Source organism: Sinohyriopsis cumingii, chromosome 7 (genome assembly GCF_028554795.1).
Source record: "Sinohyriopsis cumingii isolate HCF-2022 chromosome 7, ASM2855479v2, whole genome shotgun sequence".
Lineage (NCBI taxonomy): Eukaryota > Metazoa > Mollusca > Bivalvia > Unionida > Unionidae > Sinohyriopsis > Sinohyriopsis cumingii.
In genome coordinates this window covers 116,765,343-116,787,786 of record NC_142967.1, presented here as the reverse complement: position 1 = coordinate 116,787,786, position 22,444 = coordinate 116,765,343, and the positions used below count along the sequence as shown (strand labels likewise).

The window sequence follows — 22,444 nt, the reverse complement described above, 5'->3', positions numbered from 1 at the left end:
CACAATTTTGACAGAGATTTCAGGTCACTATATTGTATTAATTTCCATGTGCTTGTATAAATCTTCTGAATGAATGATATTTAGTAATACGTTTAGAAAGCTATTTGAAATATTAATACCAGCAATACCGCAAAATATTCATCAAGCTTTATGATCTTTTGAAGGATAAAGACCGAGTTTTCATCTCGGCCAAATGAAAAATCATACAAGATCCGTCCACTGCTACTACTACTACTAACAACAATTAACAACAGAATTTCGTCCAGATTGGCACGCGAAAGCATTAAATATTACACCGAAATCTACATTCTTATAATTATTATATGATTAGTGTATTATTTATCAAGACTTCTGAGCGAAAAAATAAAATGGTTGGCCTACAAGGCTTCCCGTAAATGCGATGCCCTAGACGCTTTTATGATCAAGTCAGTTAGTGATAGAATATACGTGCTGGTCAAGCGAACCATGATCTACGATGTGAAACTAAGTACAGATTATAAAGCAGGGCAGGTTGTCTACTCTGCTTCCGTCCACCGCTCCAGATTGTATCATTGATAACACTATAAATAACACTTATGAAACATGGCCCCGTGGCCTAATGGATAAGGCGTCTGACTTCGGATCAGAAGATTGCGAGTTCGAATCTCGTCGGGGTCGAAAAAAGCATTTTATTTTTCCTTTTTTTTTTGGTACTTCCATAGCGAAATACATTTATTTTAACTTTGAAAGTTGTTTTCTTAAGGTTTGATCTTTAAGTTATCTTAGATTATTTTATAGCAATTCTTGTACCATTTTCCAAAATTACAGGTCATACATTAGCTTGGAATTTCCTTGTATTCCTATGCATATAAATACATACATATGGTTGATAGATAGATACTTACCCTTCTTTTCTTCCTTCCTCTTTTGTTTCTGATTTTCTTCCACATCTCCCCAACTGTCTAATTAATCCTTTTTTTTTAAACAATAATAATTAACTGAAGGGAATAATTCTTGATTAATTATTTACACTTTTGCATACTTGCCAAACCATATGTTAGTGTCAAGCCATCAGCCCCAGAAGATATACATGTACTATTAAAAAGAAAAGAAACACACTGTTTGGATATCAGTAAGTGCCATACAGTATTGTGTGTTTCGGAAGATACTTTCCATGACTTAATTACTTGAATAATGTGAATCCACTTTACAATGATAAAAATGCTAAAATAATAATTCAAATTAATAAATAATTCACACTTGACAAAGCTGATTATATACCTGTTAGTATCCTCAAATTTTGGTAGGGAAAAATTAACAACCACCAACTGAATACTTGAGTGATATCTTCCATTATAATTTTATATCTGTCAAACAAGTCATCTTATGCTTAATAAATACATGAAAAAAGAAATTTAGATGAAAAAATTAAGTGCTGCAATTATGATGGACCTTTCAAAGGACTTTAGCTGCCTTCTACTCGGCCTCTTTTTGACTAAGCTGTCTGCTTTATGTCTCTGTGCTGTACTTCTAATGGTTATTTCATGAAGATTTTAGCTGCCTTCCATATGACCTCACTTTTACTACACTGTCTGCATATGGTCTCTGCATAAATGCCACCAATTATGTTATATTACCTTACTAATGAAAAACATTAAATTTATCAACGTCTTTAGCTTGTGGAAATGCATCAGTCAGGATGTATGTCAATGTTCAATCCTTGTTCCATTTCTTTTTGATATTTTGTCAATGATATTTGGTTATTTTTTATCAGACTGCCAAATTAAAATGGTGTATTTGACAACTCTTTCACTTATTGCAATCTGAATACCAAGAAGGTTACTTTAGAAAATAAATCCAAAATTCTTCATGACTAATACACCATTTGCAGACTAACCAACATAAATTCCAGGCTCTGCGAAGATCATGCTAAATTGCTTGGAGAACCTTAAAATTCCAACACAAATTTGACAAGCTGCTGTCTGCAATGATCTGGCTCACTCTTAACCACACATAGCAATGTAGCCATTTGTTTTTTGATGACACTTAAGTTTTAATTACTTTCCCTTGACCTGACATTTTTGTGGTAAAATAAACACTAAAAGAGAGATAAAATTCAAGAAAGAGCTTCATATATGATGACTACAGCAATGCTTGTGCAGCTGTTCCATAAGTCTAAATTTCCATCTTTGAAGCTATATAGAATCTGAACTATGGTGCATAATGCTTTTTAGTTAATAAGAAAATCAGTACTGTCATATACTCATTACTTAATTTCTCATAAAATCTCATTTTATTCTTTTACATATAAATACATCCTTGATATACCAACAGTCACAATAGGTACTGAAAATTATCCTTTCATTTTGCATGTGCAAAAGTTTGGAAGAGTTCCTTATAGAAACAACGAATTTTTTAATTTTTGGCCAGTTTTTGTAAATGATAACATTAAGCAGTGACTGTTCCTGTACCTTCAGTAACAGATTTTTCTTTCCACTACCTTTTTTGATGTGAATGTGTATTTCAACTTATTTCCATATTCATATTTTTCTGTACATGATTAAATTTAAATTTTTGGCATGTAGTAGCAAAGTGTTTATATTTAGGATTACCTACCTTTGAAAGTTAATTCAGTCTCTATGATTATCTATATTTACTTTGGCTGGCACTCTTTTAAGTTTGGATATTGTCGGTTTGCATAGATTGTTTTGTTCATTTGTATACTTGTACATGATGTACATTTTTAGAATGTGTCAGACTGGGTTAAATGGTATGTACATGATATAAATTTGCAGAATGTGTCAGACTGTGTTAATGGTATGTACATGATATAAATTTGTAGAATGTGTCAGACTGGGTTAATGGTATGTACATGATATAAATTTGTAGAATGTGTCAGACTGTGTTAATGTTATATACATGATGTACATTTTTAGAATGTGTCAGACTAGGTTAATGGTATGTACATGATATAAATTTGTAGAATGTGTCAGACTGTGTTAATGGTATATACATGATGTACATTTGTAGAATGTGTCAGACTGGGTTAATGGTATGTGCATGATATAAATTTGTAGAATGCGTCAGACTGGGTTAATGGTATGTACATGATATAAATTTGTAGAATGTGTCAGACTGGCTTAATGGTATGTACATGATGTACATTTTTAGAATGTCAGACTAGGTTAATGGTATGTACATGTACATTTTTAGAATGTGTCAGACTCGGTTAATGGTATATACATTTTTAAGAATGTGTCAGATTGTGTTAATGGTATATACATGATGTAAATTTATAGAATGTGTCAGACTGGGTTAATGGTATATAAATGATGTACATTTTTATAATGTGTCAGACTGGGTTAATGGTATGTACATGATGTACATTTTTAGAATGTGTCAGTCTAGGTTAATGGTATGTACATGTACATTTTTATAATGTGTCAGACTGGGTTAATGGTATGTAAGTGATGTACAGTTGTAGAATGCATCAGACTGGGTTAATGGTATGTACATGATATAAATTTGTAAAATGTGTCATACTGGCTTAATGGTATGTACATGATGTACATTTTTAGAATGTCAGACTAGGTTAATGGTATGTACATGTACATTTTTAGAATGTGTCAGACTGGGTTAATGGTATATACATTTTTAAGAATGTGTCAGATTGTGTTAATGGTATATACATGATGTAAATTTATAGAATGTGTCAGACTGGGTTAATGGTATATAAATGATGTACATTTTTATAATGTGTCAGACTGGGTTAATGGTATGTACATGATGTACATTTTTAGAATGTCTCAGACTGGGTTAATGGTATTTACATGATTACATTTTTTGAATGTGTCATACTAGGTTAATGGTATGTAAATGATGTGCAGTTTTAGAATGTATCAGACTGGGTTAATGGTATGGAAATGGAGTACAGTTTTATAATGTGGCATACTGGGTTAATGATATGTACATGATGTACATTTTTATAATGTGTCAGACTGTGTTAATGGTATGTACATGGTGTACATTTTTAGAATGTGTCAGACTGGGTTAATGGTATTTAAATTATATACATTTTTAGAATATGTCAGAACCGCTCCAGTGGCCTAATGGTTAGAATGTCCGCCTCTGAAGTGGGAGGTCGTGGGTTCAACCCCTAGCCAAGTCATACCAAAGACTTACAAAAATGGTACTAAGAGCTGCCTTGCTTGGCGCTCAGTATTAAGAGGTTAGTGTTAGGAATGGTCGGCCTGGTGTCAGGACAATGTGATTGGGTGGGACATCATGCTATGTGTCTGCGGCATGATGCCCCAGTGCTAGACATCACTATCAACTGCCACACTGCAGAAATCATAGCAATATGACTGAAAAATTGTTAAAGCTATGTTAAAAGTCCTAATCACACACACACACACACATAGAATGTGTCAGACTGGTTTAATGCTATGTACATGATGTACATTTTTAAAATGTAGCAGACTGGGTTAATGGTATGCATGTTGTATTAAGGTTTGGCATATACCTGAAAGTTGTAAAACTGTCTTTTATATTGCATTCTGTATAATTACTCTAAGTACTTGTCATTAATCTTACTTAAATTATTTCTGGAAGATTATCACATGTATGTAAATGTTGGCATTTGTCTGTAACCTCTTCATCCTATCTTTTTTATAATCCACAGTTTCTGGTTTCAATTCCCACCCAGATCAGCCTAGGATGGCTGCCTTGGCGTATCCTTGGGAAGGCACTAAACTCCCATTCTCCACATGATATAACCAACAATGTGTTAAAAGTGTTGTTAAACCAACAAATACATATGATCTGTTATGTGTTATGCCATGTTGTGAGATATGCCATGTTATAATGTTTTGTAGTTGGTAAAATATATCTCAATCATGTTTTGTTGTTATTTTTTCCTCAAATTCAAACTTCAAACAAAGCCTTTGACAATGAATTTTATAAATCAACATATAAAGGAACACAATTTGGTGTTCACCAGGCCCATATTTCATTGCAAAAATGTTACAAGTGATTTGATAGTATACTTGATTTTGAAAGTTATGATTCATTTTCAGGGACCAGAAACAAAGTTCGGGTATTTCGCAACAGTTAACGTTGCACAGAGCATATTTATAAGACATTTATTTGATGGCATTTATCATACCATGAATTTTATTTCATGGCACTGATCATACAAAGCCATAAATTTGATGGCAATGGTAACACCAGGCCTTTATTTTATGCATTGATCTTATTAGGCCTTATGTTTGATGACATTGATCAAACTAGGCCTTATATTTGATGGCACTAATCAAACTAGGCCTAATATTTGATGGCATTGATCTTACTAGGCTTTACATTTGATGACATTGATTTTAATAGGCCTTATATTTGATGGCATTGATCTTACTAGGCTTTACATTTGATGACATTGATCTTAATAGGCCTTATATTTGATGACATTGATCTTACTAGGCCTTATATATGATGGCATTGATCTTACTGTCCTTTTATTTGATAGCATTGATCAAACTAGGCCTTATATTTGATAGCATTGATCAAACTAGGCCTTATATTTGATGGCATTGATCATGCTAGGTTTAATATTTTATGACATTGATTGTACTAGACCTTATATTTGATGCCATTGTCCCTACTAGGCCTTATATTTGATGACATTAATTTTACTAGGCCTTATATTTGATGACATTAATCTTACTAGGCCTTATATTTTATGACATTGATTGTACTAGACCTTATATTTGATGACATTAATCTTACTATGCCTTATATTTGATGACATTAATCCTACTAGACCTTATATTTGATGACATTGATCTTACTATGCCTTATATTTGATGACATTAATCTCACTAGGCCTTATATTTTATGACAATCTTACTATGCCTTATATTTTATGACATTAACCTTACTAGCCCTTATATTTGATGACATTAATCTTACTAGGCCTTATATCTGATGACAATCTTACTATGCCTTATATTTGATGGCATTAATCATAATAGGTCTTTTTAAGTAATGGCATTAATTATGTTAGGCTTTAAATTTGACGACTTATCTTACCAGGCTTTATATTTGATGGCATTGATCTCATTAGGCCTTTTATTTGATGCCATTAATCAAACTAGGCCTTATATAAAATGACATTGATCTTACTAGGCCTTATATTGGATGTTATTGATCATACCAGGCCTTATATTCAAGATTTTTTGAAAAGCAAAAGTCTTAAACTTAATCTTGAAGTCATCAAATCTTTGACTACTTGTATTATTAATTAGAATAGATATATAAACAATTATCTTTAATTTTTTTCCTTAATAAACCGTCTCATAAATAGACAATTTTATTTATCTAGTTTAACTCTACACATTCTATTCAAAATTGTGATTTTGAGAAAGAGCTCGAGTTTGTAGGTGTTGTGTAAAGTGTCAGATTGTGATTTTGAGCATGAGTTTGTAGGCTTTGTGTGAAGCATCAGATTGTGAATTTGAGCATGAGTTTGTAGGTTTTGTGTGAAGCGTTGGATTGTGATTTTGAGCACGAGTTTGTAGGTTTTGTGTGAAGCCTCAGACTGTGATTTTGAGCATAAACAATAAGCACAGCTTGTTGGGACTACTGACCTTAAAAAATTCACCCCCCAGGTCAAAAGGCTTCTTTCTTACCCATGCAGGTCATCCACAAACGTTAAAGTACATGATGGATAAATGTAATTTCCGTAACTATATTTTTTTCTTCTTTGAGTCACCGCAGCATTGACCTTAGACCTCTTGACCCCCAAAAATATATGGTTTTTCTTTACTGCAAGTGCAAATCATCCTACAATCTGGTTCATGGTTTGTGATGTGCAACTAATGTCAATGAACAAAAAAACATTCTTACAGGTGACCTTGACCTTTTGACCCCAAAATCAATAGCCCTCTATCTTACTCTAAGTGCATGCCATCCACAAAGTTTGTTCCAGGCATGTGATGTGAAATTAATATTTTGTGGAAACCATTTGTATTGTCAGTGACTTTCATCTTGATCTTTGACCTCAAAATTGGTAGACTTCTTCCTTATGCCAAATGCAAGCCATCCACAAAATTGCCAACAACAAATGATAGAAAACTCAAGATACTGTACAGAACAATTTTTCTTCTTCCTGAGACCTAACCATTGATCTTTTGATCTCAAAATCAACTGGGTTATTCCCTACACCATGTGCAAATCATCCACAGAGTCTGGTAATGCTATGGTAAGAAACTCTATTTTTGTGCACAAACCATATTTTAAAGTCAAAGTTGCCTTGGTGTTTGACCTTTGGATCTAATCATGATAGGTTTCTTCCTTACCCCAAGTGCAAGCCATCCATAAAGGATGATAACTGTAATGGTTGATAACTCAACTGTGCAGAAATTAAATTGTTAACAGACAGATGGATGAAAAGACATCACCATTACAGGATAATGTGTCTTGCCTTATTGCATGCATATAAATACTGCTCCCCAAGTATCTTCACTCTGGTAACACTGTTGAAACAAATGCATCTCTGCAAACAAGGATATGAATATTTCATCTTTATGCTTAGATATGATAAATAATAACCAGCTAATGAAAATAATGAAGTTAAGACCCATAACAATCTGACAGTAAAATAGAATATGCAAAATAACTAAAACAATGTCAAATTTTATGCTTTATTTTCACACTTCATACTGTGCAGAATGTAATGGAAAAAAAATCAAATGAAGCTGGAAAAAGAAAGGACTTGTGAAATTGCAAGTCTTATCTCAACTGGGTTAAAACAGCTTGTGCGTACTGAAAGTTATCTACAAAGTACACTTTACATACAATCATCCTCTCATGCAACACAAAATGGCAGAAATAGATTATCACAATCAACATGTCGAGAATAATGATGGCTAGTAAGGTTCAAGTGATCTAAACTACACAAGATCAGATGAAAGAATGCAACTCCTGAGACACTGCTATTCGTGGTACTTTGCTATCTTAAACCCATACTGCCATAAATACTCTTTATAATATTTTATAATTTTTTGTTCTTTTTAGAGAATTTATGTTAGCAAGAGTTTGAATACCAAGCCTTGTTATTTTATTAAATAGTGATAATCAATTTAAAAGCTGAAATCTTATGGAATCTTTGTCCCGGAAGATAGGTAAATGACAGTGTACAAAGTTTAAGAAAAATATTGAGGAATATTACAACAAAAAACAAAATAATGACAATGATTAGACATGAAAATAATGTCAGTCAAAATATTTACATCATAAATCCTTCACAAATTCAGAAACAAATTAGCATAACTGCCACAAAAAACCTGAAGTCAATGGCAGTCTATACTGTAATGATAGATTCACTGACAGTTTATTTTGTGTCAATGACTAGCTCAATGACTTATATTTATATTGTGTTAACAACAAGCTCACATACAATTTTGTGTCAATGACTAGCTCAATGACTCCTTTTGTACTGATGTTGCTCATCAATTCTGAAGATAAAAAACTGCAAAGTTAGTTGTCTTGCTAACTTTGTGAACATATTATATTTGTGAAATTATGTGGTATACAAAAGAATGATATGTAATGACTGAACACATTTGTTTTCAATGGATTATGAAATAGAAAAAGGATGGTATGAATGAACACTTCATGGTAAAACAGTTGCAAATTTTAAGACTTAAACTAATGGGTTTGTTTTCAAGTCATTTAAATAATAGTCTTGAATGACCTTGAGTGCAATTATGCAATAAATCTAGGTAGAAAATATTTTATTTTAATGTTCTTAACACTTGGGCACAAGGATTTACAACAAAAAAAGTATTAATACTTCCAAAAAATATGTTGACTTGTATGAAAGTCACTGTAATTAAAACATTACTTCTGCAAAACAAATTGGAATTTCATGAAGGTAACTAGATTACTTTTCTTCTGCGAGTACTTGAATCATCTGTGTTTAATAAAAAAGCATTGCTTCTAGCTATAAGCGATTTCTTAAATACTTATTTCCATGTATCTCTTTATTAAAGATTTATTTCTAAACAAGTTTTCTCATGATAAAACATTCATAAAATAAAATTTTTGTGCTATTAGAAGATGTAATATGTTACAATTAAAGACAATAACACAAAAATTAAAAACAAAAGATGGAAATTTAATGACAAACTGTAATCAATTAAGTAAAATAGATTATATATGCATAATTCCATGAAACCTAATACAAAAACTTACATTCAGGCTTTGCAAACACCCATACTATCACAGAGTTAATTATTAGTGCTTGTATCAGCAAAATGCCCCAACTGCAGAACGAAAGTTAAAAGCACCCCCACCCCCAAAACCCAAACAAAACATAATCCAAAAAAACCCAACTGAAACAAAGTGCTGCAATGGTCTGAAAATCTAATCACATCATCTATATGCACATGCAGCTATACCTACCAACTGAATTAATTATCTAAGTAGTTTTTGCTAAATCTTGATAAAAGCTTTTAAAAAAGTACAAATCCAAAGATATGAAAACATGTAACATATAAAAAGGCTTTAAACTGCCTGAAAATCGACAATGCGTACAAATATCCAAGCTAAATTTCGTATGTTTAGGTTTAGATTTTTTGTGTGGAATCTTGCTAACAAGCTTCTCCGATGGTTGGGCATACAAATGGCAGAATGGACGTATGAAAGTACAGATGGGACCAAATCAAGATATCCTGAGTGAAGGCAACTGAAGCATAATTTTATTTCTATTTAATGCAGACAAAAGAAATTTTAGCATGTGTATTTGACACTTTCAATTAAAGCTCAGCAGCACTTTCAAGACAAATTAAGCTAAATTTATGAATAAATGTACGCCTGTTACCCATCAAGTTACCCATCTATCTTGTCTGTGAATGTTATACATTGGTTATAATCAAGTTACTCCTTTCTCTTGTCTGTGAATGTTGTTGACTAGTTACAGCCAAGTTACTCCTCTCTTGTCGTTACACACTAGTCACAATCAAGTAACTCCTGTCTCGTCTGTGAATGTTATATACTAGTTATAACCAAATTACTCCTCTCTTTTGTCTGTGAATGTCATACACCATTTACAATCAAGTTACTCCTCTTTCTTGTCTGTGAATGTTATACACTAGTTCCAATCATGTGCAACAAAACAGAATTTTCTGCTACCTAGCTAAAACGGTTTTCCTGAATGGAAACATAGCCATTTGTAAACAGGTATACTGACCTACAACTGTGTTTGAAACGAAGAAATTATTCTTTTTATATCACATATAAAAAACATGCCTCTTTATAATTTCAACATTCTGCATCCTTTTTTCATGAAAATCATGCAACAAAAAAATACTACTATTTCAAGCGCTGTGAAAAAAATAAAAGCTTGAAAAGAATATGATATGCAATATGTTCAGAATTCCTCATTGTAAATTAGACAGTAACTGACTTGGGTATACACTATTTCCCCAACCAGAATTCCTCATTGTAATTTAGACAGCAACTGACTTGGGTATACACTATTTCCCCAACCAGAGTTCCTCATTGTAATTTAGACAGCAACTGACTTGGGTATACACTATTTCCCCAACCAAAATTCAACATAAACAGGGCGGGCAATTGTAAAATCTTTATTTACTATTGAACGAGTTATAAAACCTCTTCTGTATATAAAAAAAAACTACCTAACTTTCCACAACAACAGTATTAAATTATTTAATTGAAAATTATATCATTATAAAAAAGAATCTTATCCTAAATTCCACAACAGAAGAAATAAACTATTTGATTTAAAACTATAACATTATTAATGTCATCCAACCAATGACTCCAAAAAAAGATATAGCACTATTAAAAACAAACATATACACAGCAAAAATAACACTTCAAAATAACCAATATGATCCAACAAAAAAAAAAAAAACATATCAGAAAAAATTCTTTTTAAACTGTGCAAATTACCACGTTTGGAAAATTGTTTTTAATATTAATGAGATGATACTTAATGCTGATACTGTGGTGTCATGTTCCGTTATCTGAACTGCTTTTGAGATTATATTTTAATTATTTCTAAACATGTAGAAACTTCCACACATATCTTGAACAATAAAATTGCTACTATTTATGATGTCTTATCAGGATTTCATTCTTTTAAGTGTAACATTTTTCAGGAAGGCTACGACAGGGTTCATAAATCCTTTGATAATCTTTTTCAAAGCTTCAGGGTCCAGCAAAAGTTTTCACAGACCTTCATCATATTAAAATTTGACCTTCCCAATACATTACTTTTATTAACTACTGGTTTTGTGTGTTATTGGATCCAACAAAACTTTATCCCAATATACTTATTTCTTAACCTTTGTTAAAACAAAAAGTAAAAAATAAAAATTCTAAATAGAAAAAGTGATAATTTTGTTCAGTTTTAATGTTTTGTATTCCCTCTGTGAAATTCACAGAGATTAATTGTTTGTTTTTTTAATTAGAAGAGAAAAACCCCGACTTATATTAAATTCAAGAAGTTTTTATGGCAACTCTTTAAATTCTAGGATTATTTTCAAAATGTTATATGAGCCGTGTACAACACAATTTAAGACACCAGGAAAAGCATGTCAACAAGTGAATGCAATTATGGGTTGTTCCAGTAATATATATTTAAGACCCGGGGAAGGTACTTCCAAATCCAAACAGTTACCATAGATACAATCTAAAACTATATATTTTTTTTGTTTTTACAACTCAAAGCATTCAAAGTATACTGGCAGATATTTTTCTAAAACCAACTTTTCTGAGTACTAAATATATTTAAACAAAACATTCATAAATTACATAACATTATAAGAAATCATAACAGTTTTTCAAATATACCTAAAATAATTTACATACTGGAAATAATCAGTATCACTTAACATTTTAGCATTAACAAAATTGCAAAAAATTAAGTCATCAAGTAAATATTATCAGAAAAATAATGTAGCATGATGGAAATGCATTCAAAACATTGTAATACTAACTTAGTGTTGTCCCGAGACCACTAGTCAGAGCAGGGTACTGATTGCACGCCAGAGCATTTTTAGTGCCGTAAAATCACTTCTAAGGGTAGTGTCTCTTTAAGAGAGATCATTTGATCCAAGGACAGTCTATTTCAGAGAGATCATGTGATGTAATCCACATGTACATTTAAGATAATAGCTGCCCAGCAAAAGAAGCCAGAAATGGTTGAGCAATTTGTTCATATAAATCTACCCCTACCTCTCCCAAGTTCCACCCATACCACTAAAAAGAAACGAGTCAATCTGTGGATCAGCTGTTGGACATCTGAGAAAAAAATTGGGCTTTCTTTCCCAGTATCAGATCAGACAGACTGGTAACCTTTAAAGTCTTGCTGTGCCATGAAATACCAAATAAAGTCAATAAAATAGGATGTAGAGTCCCATTGTTCTCTTTGCATTTTGAACCAGGGCTGCCATTATAAATTTTAGTCTGAAGTTCAAAAGACAGTGACACAGCTGGATCCAGTCCCATTCCTTTGAATCTGATTCTTACTTAAAATGAACATAATCAGAATGTAGCCTATATTCAGGCTAAATTTACCGCAAGTTTGACATTAGATATGAGCAGCTTTCCTGTTTTGGAGATAATATCGTGACTCAAGCTCAAGTCCAACAGAAAGCTGGTTCATTTGTTTTTAATGGCACTTTTAACAACACTGTACAAAATGGACCTAAACAGGTACCAAACCATATATGTTTGGATGTTTAGTACAACACTGTACCAAATGAGCTACTATGGCTCTCTAATAGAAAACTGCATTTAAATGTATATATGCTATACCTAAGCACTTGCTGCCCAACCACAACTGTTATCTGTGATGGTAGAGAAAGACCACAACAATAATGTTGAACAAAAGGAATACCCTTACCCATACAAAATAATCAAAAAGGATACAGCTCATCTCCCACCAAAAACACACTGACCTCTTTCAACTCAATTTCAACTAGGAATATTTACATGATATGCAATAGAGGACCAAAACAATAATCTATAGCAAAATCTATGATTGCAGCTAAACTTATGCTATTTCCTATACGAGTGTACCTGTTAAATGAGCTTGTAAAATGTACAGTACAAGAAAAATGAAAATTGGAATTACAAATACAAGTCAATGGAATGCCCTAATTATGTGACCTTAATGAATAGGAATATGTAAGTAGTAGTGTATTATAATTAAGTAAATTAACTGCAATCTCAAACATAATACTAATACAAAATAGATTATAATTATACAGTACTGCAACCATAAAATTGCTTTGAAATGCTTTTAGCACTATCAATGGCTTCCTGTCATTAGTTCTAATAATTAAAAAATGACACAGGACTAAAAGCTCTTAACCAATAAACTGTTCATTCTGACAAAAGAATAGTACCATACTGACAATGTTCCTTTTGCATGAACTGCCATTGGCATGAACTTGTTTATTCGGGTGATTGGCCACCAAGCTAGTGTTAGGTACATTCCAGGATCAAGCCCTGTCAATTAAGCACACTGCCACTTACATCTGGTGGCAGCAGCGGGATTATGTATACATACATCTTGGTCATACAACGAATTTAATGTTCACTCAAGGAAAGTCTTCATGCTGGTGTCTCATACAAGGTTTCAGTAAATTCTGCTCAAAAAGACAATTGTTTCCGAGGAACCATCTGTCATTTAGGACCAGATTCTAGATGTATCTATTTTGTTTAATGTCAGAATGAACTTTTTTCGAGAGACCTACCTAACTCTATCTTAACAAGACCATTTTTGATTGACAGGAGGTGATCAGTAAAGGTTCATAAGTCAGTAAAAAAAGGCAGTGCAGAAGATTCATCACAAGAAAGTGCAGAACGGACTTGTCACAAACTCATAGTCATGTTAAGAGTGACATTTCTGTACTCCAATGAATACACATTCTCAAATGACCAAACCCAGTTACTCAAAACTACATGTACAAATCATAGCATAAATATATCTGAGCTTGCATTATCTATACAAAAATGATGAACATTCTGTGCCACATTTAAACTTTTCAAACAATGCTTTGGACAGATTGACATTTCTGAAATTATGTCACCTCCACTTAATTATTTTTGGGTTTTATTGTCCATGGGTATATTCAACTGTCTTTTCAAGGTCTATGTTTCCTACAAGTGATGATGAAATTAAGCACTTTAGGATCTCTGTCCCATTTCCAAGTGATGATGGAATTAAGCACTTTAGGATCTCTGTCCCATTTCCAAGTGATGAAGCATGAAGAAACTGCATAGAAACAAATTTGCTGACTCCTTCTTCCCACATACACCAATGATCTAGGTTGTGCTTGACTATGATTGTGACCTTGGAGACTTCTTGGTTTTGTTGTCTTTCTCATCATCTCCACTACTTCCTTTCTTGGCTTCCTCTTTGGCATCTTTTAGAGCAGTTGCCCCTGAAATGAAAGATCATGCAAGCATAAACACATATTCTGTGATACCACTTTAATATCAATATACTGTGATATCAATTTAATATCAATATACTGTGGTATCACTTTAATACCAATATAATGTGATATCACTTGAATATCAATACACTGTAATATCACTTCAATATCAATATAATGTGGTACTGCTTTAACACCAATATGATGTGATATCACTCCAATACCAATATACTGTGATATCATGATTTCATGGCAATATTTTCAAAATTGTATCAGTCTTTACTTGGACTTTTAAAATACAGAATGGACATGTGCTAGGATAAACTATATATTTTAAGTTTTGTGCAAAATCTGTTTGCTGATATTGACCTGTTTAATATTACTGCTTGTACAAGTCTGACTATACCACCCCCACCCCCCGATAAACCTATGTATATCTTGAGGTCAAATTTGAAGAAAAAGTCACAATAACAAAATGACAACAACTATTGCTACAAGTAACAATCATCAAGTAATTGATCATATCATCTGTGAAAGATGCCACACTACTGTCTGAAGTCTGTCTATATATGAATTGAAGAGAGTCAAAATATCTTAACAGGAAAACATGAGCTGTCACACTACAGGTTGCAGCAAAAATAATCAGTGACAAAAGCAAATTAAATTTCAAATGCCCTGAACAATATGGCAGAGAGACTATAATAATCAAAATGGTTCAGAACTAAAAATCCTTAACTGTGGGAATCCCTTCCATCAAGCCCAGCAATAAACATACTCTATGTAAATATGCACTATTTGATTCTATGACACCTTTGAACTTCACAACCACAATGGATGATCATCAGCACAAATCCATCATGGATGCCAGTGCTGAGCACACTGCAAGTGCAAATGATAACCATGACAACCAAACTGACCATGACATCACAGAAGATGACACCATGACAACAATGAAACAGCTCAATGAGAATGAGACTACACTACAACTAACTGATCAACAAAGTGAGAATATAATTGATATAACAATATAAAATAAATGAAAACAACTGGCAATAATAAAATATCAAGATCAAATCAAGAAAAAGAAAAACAGGAAAGCAACAACTTATATATAACATTGTTTTGTGCCATTTGCCTGAATGTATCCAAACATGGTTTTGTGCCATTTGCCTGAATATATCCACATGGTTTCATGCCATTTGCTTGAATGTATCCAAACATGGTTTTGTGCCATTTACCTGAATGTATCCAAACATGGTTTTGTGCCATTTGCCTGAATGTATCCATAGTTTTGTGCCATTTGCCTGAATATATCAACATGGTTTTATGCCATTTGCCTGAAATGTATCCAAACATGGTTTTGTGCCATTTGCTTGAATGTATCAAAACAGGGTTTTGTGCCATTTACCTGAATGTATCCAAACATGGTTGTGTGCCATTTGCCTGAATATATCCATGTGGTTTTATGCCATTTGCCTGAATGTATCCAGACATGCAGCAGCAGGATTCTGTGTTTGTCTGAACTGTAGAATAATGAGCACATATGTAAACAAAGTCATGTCTGAACTCTATGTGATTAAACCATCCACACTGAATAATGCCTGAACTCTATGTGATTAAACCACTTGTCACATAGGTATTCCATCTGTAAGCCTTGATACATGCATGACGGGACTGGATGACTGAATAATGTCTGAACTCTATGTGATTAAACCACTTGTCACATAGGTATCCCGTCTGTAAGCCTTGATACATGCATGACAGGACTGGATGACTGAATAATGTCTGAACTCTATGTGATTAAACCACTTGTCACATAGGTATCCCGTCTGTAAGCTTTGATACATGTATGATGGGACTGGATGACTGAATAATGTCTGAACTCTATGTGATTAAACCACTTGTCACATAGGTATCCCGTCTGTAAGCCTTGATACATGCATGACGGGACTGGATGACTGAATAATATCTGAACTCTATGTGATTAAACCACTTGTCACATAGGTATTCCATCTGTAAGCCTTGATACATGTATGATGGGACTGGATGACTGAATAATGCCTGAACTCTATGTGATTAAACCACTTGTCACATAGGTATTCCATCTGTAAGCCTTGATACATGTATGATGGGACTGGATGACTGAATAATGTCTGAACTCTATGTGATTAAACCACTTGTCACATAGGTATTCCATCTGTAAGCCTTGATACATGTATGATGGGACTGGATGACTGAATAATGTCTGAACTCTATGTGATTAAACCACTTGTCACATAGGTATCCCGTCTGTAAGCCTTGATACATGTATGATGGGACTGGATGACTGAATAATGTCTGAACTCTATGTGATTAAACCACTTGTCACATAGGTATCCCGTCTGTAAGCCTTGATACATGCATGACGGGACTGGATGACTGAATAATATCTGAACTCTATGTGATTAAACCACTTGTCACATAGGTATTCCATCTGTAAGCCTTGATACATGTATGATGGGACTGGATGACTGAATAATGCCTGAACTCTATGTGATTAAACCACTTGTCACATAGGTATTCCATCTGTAAGCCTTGATACATGTATGATGGGACTGGATGACTGAATAATGTCTGAACTCTATGTGATTAAACCACTTGTCACATAGGTATTCCATCTGTAAGCCTTGATACATGTATGACGGGACTGGATGACTGAATAATGCCATTTGTATGACAAATACAGTAATGAGATAGAACAAAATATCACACAGGTAATCAAGCCTGCAGGCAAAGTTTGACCCTACAGACTAATACAATGATGAACAACAATCACAGTGGTTCGACAGGCTAAAATGAAATGGTATGACTGAAACAATCACAGTGGTTCAACAGGCCAAAATGAAATGGTATGATTGAAAAAATCAGTGGTTTTGACAGGCTAAAATAAAATGTGTGACTGAATCACAGTGGTTCGACAAGCTAAAATGAAATGGTGTGACTGAAACAATCGAACAGATAGCTACATGACCAGCAAGTGTAACAAATTTGAACCACACAATCACCACATACAAATGGACAGACAGACATCAGTAACGATAAAAACTATGTACACAAAATACCCAACTCCCGACAGGTAGTTCTGTATAAAACCTCAAATGATTTCAAGAGCCACCAATGAATCTCTGAAAGATGAGTTGTCATTTAATATGGACCTGACACTATATACTACCATCACTGACATTCCAGATTGTTGTCTGAAATAAAGATTTCTCATTTTGTACTTACAAAGCAAATGTTTGGTCATTATCTTGGAATTATTACCATGACAGTAAGTTGATATCAGGCCTTGTTACAGTGTTGTAAACAAACGTCAGGTCATTATCTTGGGATTATTACCATGACAGCAAATTGATATCAGACCTTGTTACAGTGTTGTAAACAAACGTCAGGTCATTATCTTGGGATTATTACCATGACAGCAAATTGATATCAGACCTTGTTACAGTGTTGTAAACAAACGTCAGGTCATTATCATGGGATTATTACCATGACAGTAAACTGGTATCAGACCTTCTTACAGTGTTGTAAACAAACGTCAAGTCATTATCTTGGAATTAGAACAAATGTCAGGTTATTAGCTCAGGATTATTAACCATTAGATGTTGATATCTGACTTAGGGACAGAATCCTTGAACAAATGACTGGTCAATTCTGGAGTGCAGGGTTGGAGCTGGTTTTAAAAAAGCTGTTGCCCTAAAAAGGTTGCCCACCTCAATATTTTGTTGCCAATTATTAAAGAAATGTTGCCATTTTCATAATACAGTACTATCCATTTATCTCAGTACCCATGGGACCAAGGTAATATTGTGGACTTAAGCGGATGTTTAAATAGCTACAGAGGGGGAAGGGCCAAAAATAGAAATTTTGCATGCAAGTGAAAGTTTTTAGGTGACCTGTCATCAGTGAATAGGATTTACACAGAGAGAGAACAAAAATTTGGAAATTTTGATTAAATGAAGACAACTAGTCTGAAATGGACTCCACAATGTGTTAAATAATGTACAGGTATATGAAAAATCCAGTAATTCAGGTATTAGAGCGTATGTTAGAAAATACATGTATCAGTAAAATCCCATTAGAAAACAACTTGTATATATACACATACATATATATATGTATATACACAGTCCTACTCTTTTATGTCGACATCCTCGGGCCCGAGGAAATGTTGTTGACATATGCTGATGTTGAGATAAGTGTTGGGGGGTGGGGTGGGGGTCTGAAAAAAAGATACAAGTTAAGTTCATCAATAAGGGGTGACCTGTCGTCAGTGAGTAGCATTTACACTTTGAGAAAACAATGGAAATTTTGAGTACATGAAGACAAAACCAGTGTGAAATACACTTCTATATTGACAAATTACATTTTGGTTACCTTTGTGTAATAAAATCCACAATGAAATATTGCACCGGTCACATCCTGATATGAAAAACATTCACTATGATATTCAATGTTGGCATTAGCACATGGCTGCATAGTTGTTATTTACATGTTTCAAGTACATGTACATGTACTTAAATTGGTCTAGATTTTGGTCAGTTTGTTCCCATTTTATTGAGGCTACCAAGGGGATGGGGCTATTCACAGGGAAATGAAAACCTGTCAACAAGTTGGTTTAAACAGTACATGTATTTAGTTACAGCAGTCATCATGAAAAGTACATAAATCGAACAAGAAATATGCGGCTGATATGATTAATAAAGGCATAATATTGCATGCACATGCAAAAAAAAATTAAAAAGGAAACTTTCACAGCACAATAAACTTGTTTTAATTACCGATCACTTTGGAAAATGCAAGAATCGATCAGATTTCATTGCTTTTAAGTCACCGCAAGAGGACAACTTTATAGGATCAAACAAAAGCTTGTTTTTTATCCGCCCTAGACATTAAAGCCTGGCAGCAAGATCAACTAATTGTTGAATAAAGTACATTTCGGAACTTGCTGCTTGCTGACATAAATGATTAGGTGGGAAAATCAAAGCCTGGCGGCAAGATCAACTAATTGTTGAACAAAGTATGGGTCGGAACTGGCAGCTGGTTGACATAAATGATTAAGTGGGAAAATTAAAGCCTGGTGGCAAGATCAACTAATTGTTGAACAAAGTATGGGTTGGAACTGGCAGCTTCTTGACATAAATGGTTAAAAAACAAAGGATTTGTTCAAGCTGAGACCAAGGGCTTCTGTCGACACGTACGTTTATTTTTTTTTTATCTCAACGTCGACATATGCATGACAATTTTGGTAGTAATAGTAGACCATGGGACCAGCACTTTGCTTTTTTGTCGAAATAGATGCCTTGTTGACATAAGTGATATTTATACAAGTGGAAAGGACGGTATATACACATATAAATATAAAATGGCAGTCCTCGTTTATTCTATATCCCATTGTCAACAAACATGTTTCACAAAACAATTCACTCTGGCATTCAATATCCTAGTAGCACATGACTGTATAATAATAATAATAATAATAATAATAATAATGATTTATTCATAGAGGGTGACTCATTAGTCAAGGACTATTTCCCTTGAGGCCCTCTAAGGAGAGTATAACAATGCACGTTGTATGAAGACAGCAAATAATTAGTTTATTTTAAGATGTTTAGTATTAAAATAATAAATTATATTATCTATTAGAAGTACATACATGCTCATGATATCTCTTCTTAAATACTCTAATATTTTCAGCAGATTTTACATGTAGTGGAAGCTTATTCCACAGATCTGTACTAGAGTACTGAAAACTCTTTTTAAATTGCTCTGTTCTTGGTTTTGGTGGTAGGTTTCCATGTGATATTGATCTCAACTGGTATTGTGTTGAAAAAGACCTGAATAAGTCCTGAAGATACTCTGATGCAGTTCCATGTAGACATTTATATAAAAGAACTTCCTTGTGAAAATCTATCCTGTCATATATTGTGAACCATTTGAGTTCTGTAAACAATGCTTTTGAGGGATGATCAATAGATGCATCTAAAATTACATGTGCTGCTCGTTTCTGAAGTTTATAAATTCTCTCAAGCTCAGATTTAGCACAGTTTCCCCATACATCTGAACAATAATCCTTTGTTGGAAGAATATATGACTTGTGATATAGATTGCGAGTTTCCGTAAGTAAATATTTCTTGATTCTGCTGAGTAGAGCAATTTTGGATGACAGTGTTTTACAAAGCTTATCAATATGGTCATTCCATAATAAATTATTATCTACGGATACACCTACAAGCATTTCATGTTTGACATTTTCTAATGGATGATTATTTATTGCAAGAGATAGTTCTGGGTTCCCTAACTTGTATAGCTTTTGTGATGTCCCCAAAATCATACATTTTGTTTTACCTTCAATAATTACCATCCTATTTTGTTGTGTCCAGTTTCGGACTCAAATAAGGTCTGAGTTTAATCTCATTTGGATAACTTCAGTACCAGAACTAGATGTACACAGCTAGCATGACTATTTTGGTAATTTTACAGCATACAGTATTAAGGTCAGACATCAGCATAAGTGGATTATGATATAACAATGCCATATAAGGGTGGTTTTGTCAAATTGAACGGAAGATATTTTTTTTATGTAACAATAAATTACAGTGCATTTTATATCCAAGTTTGCAGCTTCCTGTCATGGTGCTTTTGAATTTCTCTGCTCCAAATCCAAGACTGTATATATAATTCTTAACAGCCAAAAATCACCAGATGGTGTATATTCTGTCAACAATAAGGAAAAAACATCACAATTTGTGACATTGGCAAATCCCAGAGCGATCCTGGAGTGCATGAAATCCACTAACATAGCATTAACACCAGAACATGTTCAAGAAACTGAACTGATCATTCAGACACAAGGGCTTGTATAGATGCTTACAATTTACCTATACCAATGTACCATATATATAATAAGTAATAATCCAATTATAAGCAACTATATGAGATTCTGTGACTCAGGTTAGATGTCAGTATTACTATTAGCAATTTTGACCTTGTTAAGATACCAGTTATTAAAAGAACCATGCATTTCAGGTCGATCTTATCTGGGAAATAGATTGTGCTGCCATGATTATGCGAGAGATTGCAAAGATGTATGTGTGTGGTGGTGATATGTGAAATGTTAAGTCAATGAACTATTTTTTTGTCTTTAAGTGTATTAAAACCAGAATAGGTATTTTCTTTCGCACAGATTTGAATTTCTATTCATTTTCTACAGGCTTATAATGAAAAGACTGCTAATTCTCCATTGAACAGCACTGTTTCTTTTGGTCATGTGAGCTGAACCTAAAAACGCTTCTGAGTCCCCCCCCCCACTATCTGGGATTATGGCAGTCCTATCAGAGACTGCATCAGAATGTGGCAATGTTAGTGCAACTCTACTTAGTCCACCAGGAAGTTTAAATTGTTTCCTACCCATGGGTAGATTGAGGTTGCTGACTGAGTGCCAACATGTAAAGAATCATGTTATCTGAGTCGAATTTGGAAGTTTTTTGGTATAGAAGGATATAGCTTTCCTTTCCTTTTTGATCTTGATTCCAATCACTTAAAATTCCGTTTCCATTCATTATTGAATTTTATGAGATAGTTTAGGTTTTTATATTTATGTGACTTAACACTGAAGAATTACTTCTGATCACACAAAGTACAATCCAATTAATGTTGAATGTCCAAGTCAAATCAACTTTGGTGAAGAGATAATTGATTTATGCTGCATTATTTTCAGTAATCCAATTATAATCCATTATCATCTTTAGCCCTTTCTGAATTAATACACACAGTATAATCCAATAATTAATTCTAGGTTTTCATCTATCAAATTAGCAAATAAAAGTGTAATGGTTAAAGGGTAACCAAATCAATAGTCAAAAGATCATAGGCAGTCTTTACCAGAAATATACATTTGGAAGCTAGGTGTTGAGAAAGAACAAAAACAGACCCAACCCCCACCTCCAATTTCT

General features: G+C 33.4%; 1 protein-coding gene and 1 non-coding gene across 5 annotated transcripts in view; one reads left to right on the top strand and one right to left on the bottom strand.

The window, feature by feature from the left end:
• Positions 1–584: 584 nt before the first annotated feature.
• Trnar-ucg (transfer RNA arginine (anticodon UCG)) lies at positions 585–657 on the top strand. Its single transcript has one exon. It is a non-coding gene; the product is annotated as a tRNA-Arg (tRNA).
• Positions 658–7,662: 7,005 nt separating this feature from the next.
• LOC149795992 (uncharacterized) overlaps positions 7,663–22,444 on the bottom strand; it is a 70,951-nt gene continuing 56,169 nt past the window's right edge. For all 4 annotated transcript variants that reach the window (XM_089965907.1, XM_089965906.1, XM_089965908.1 and 1 more), the window contains one exon: positions 7,663–14,456. In XM_089965907.1, coding sequence (XP_089822033.1) covers positions 14,353–14,456 — 104 coding nt within the window. In that variant the 3' untranslated portion in view covers positions 7,663–14,352. The remainder of the gene's footprint in view (positions 14,457–22,444) is intronic.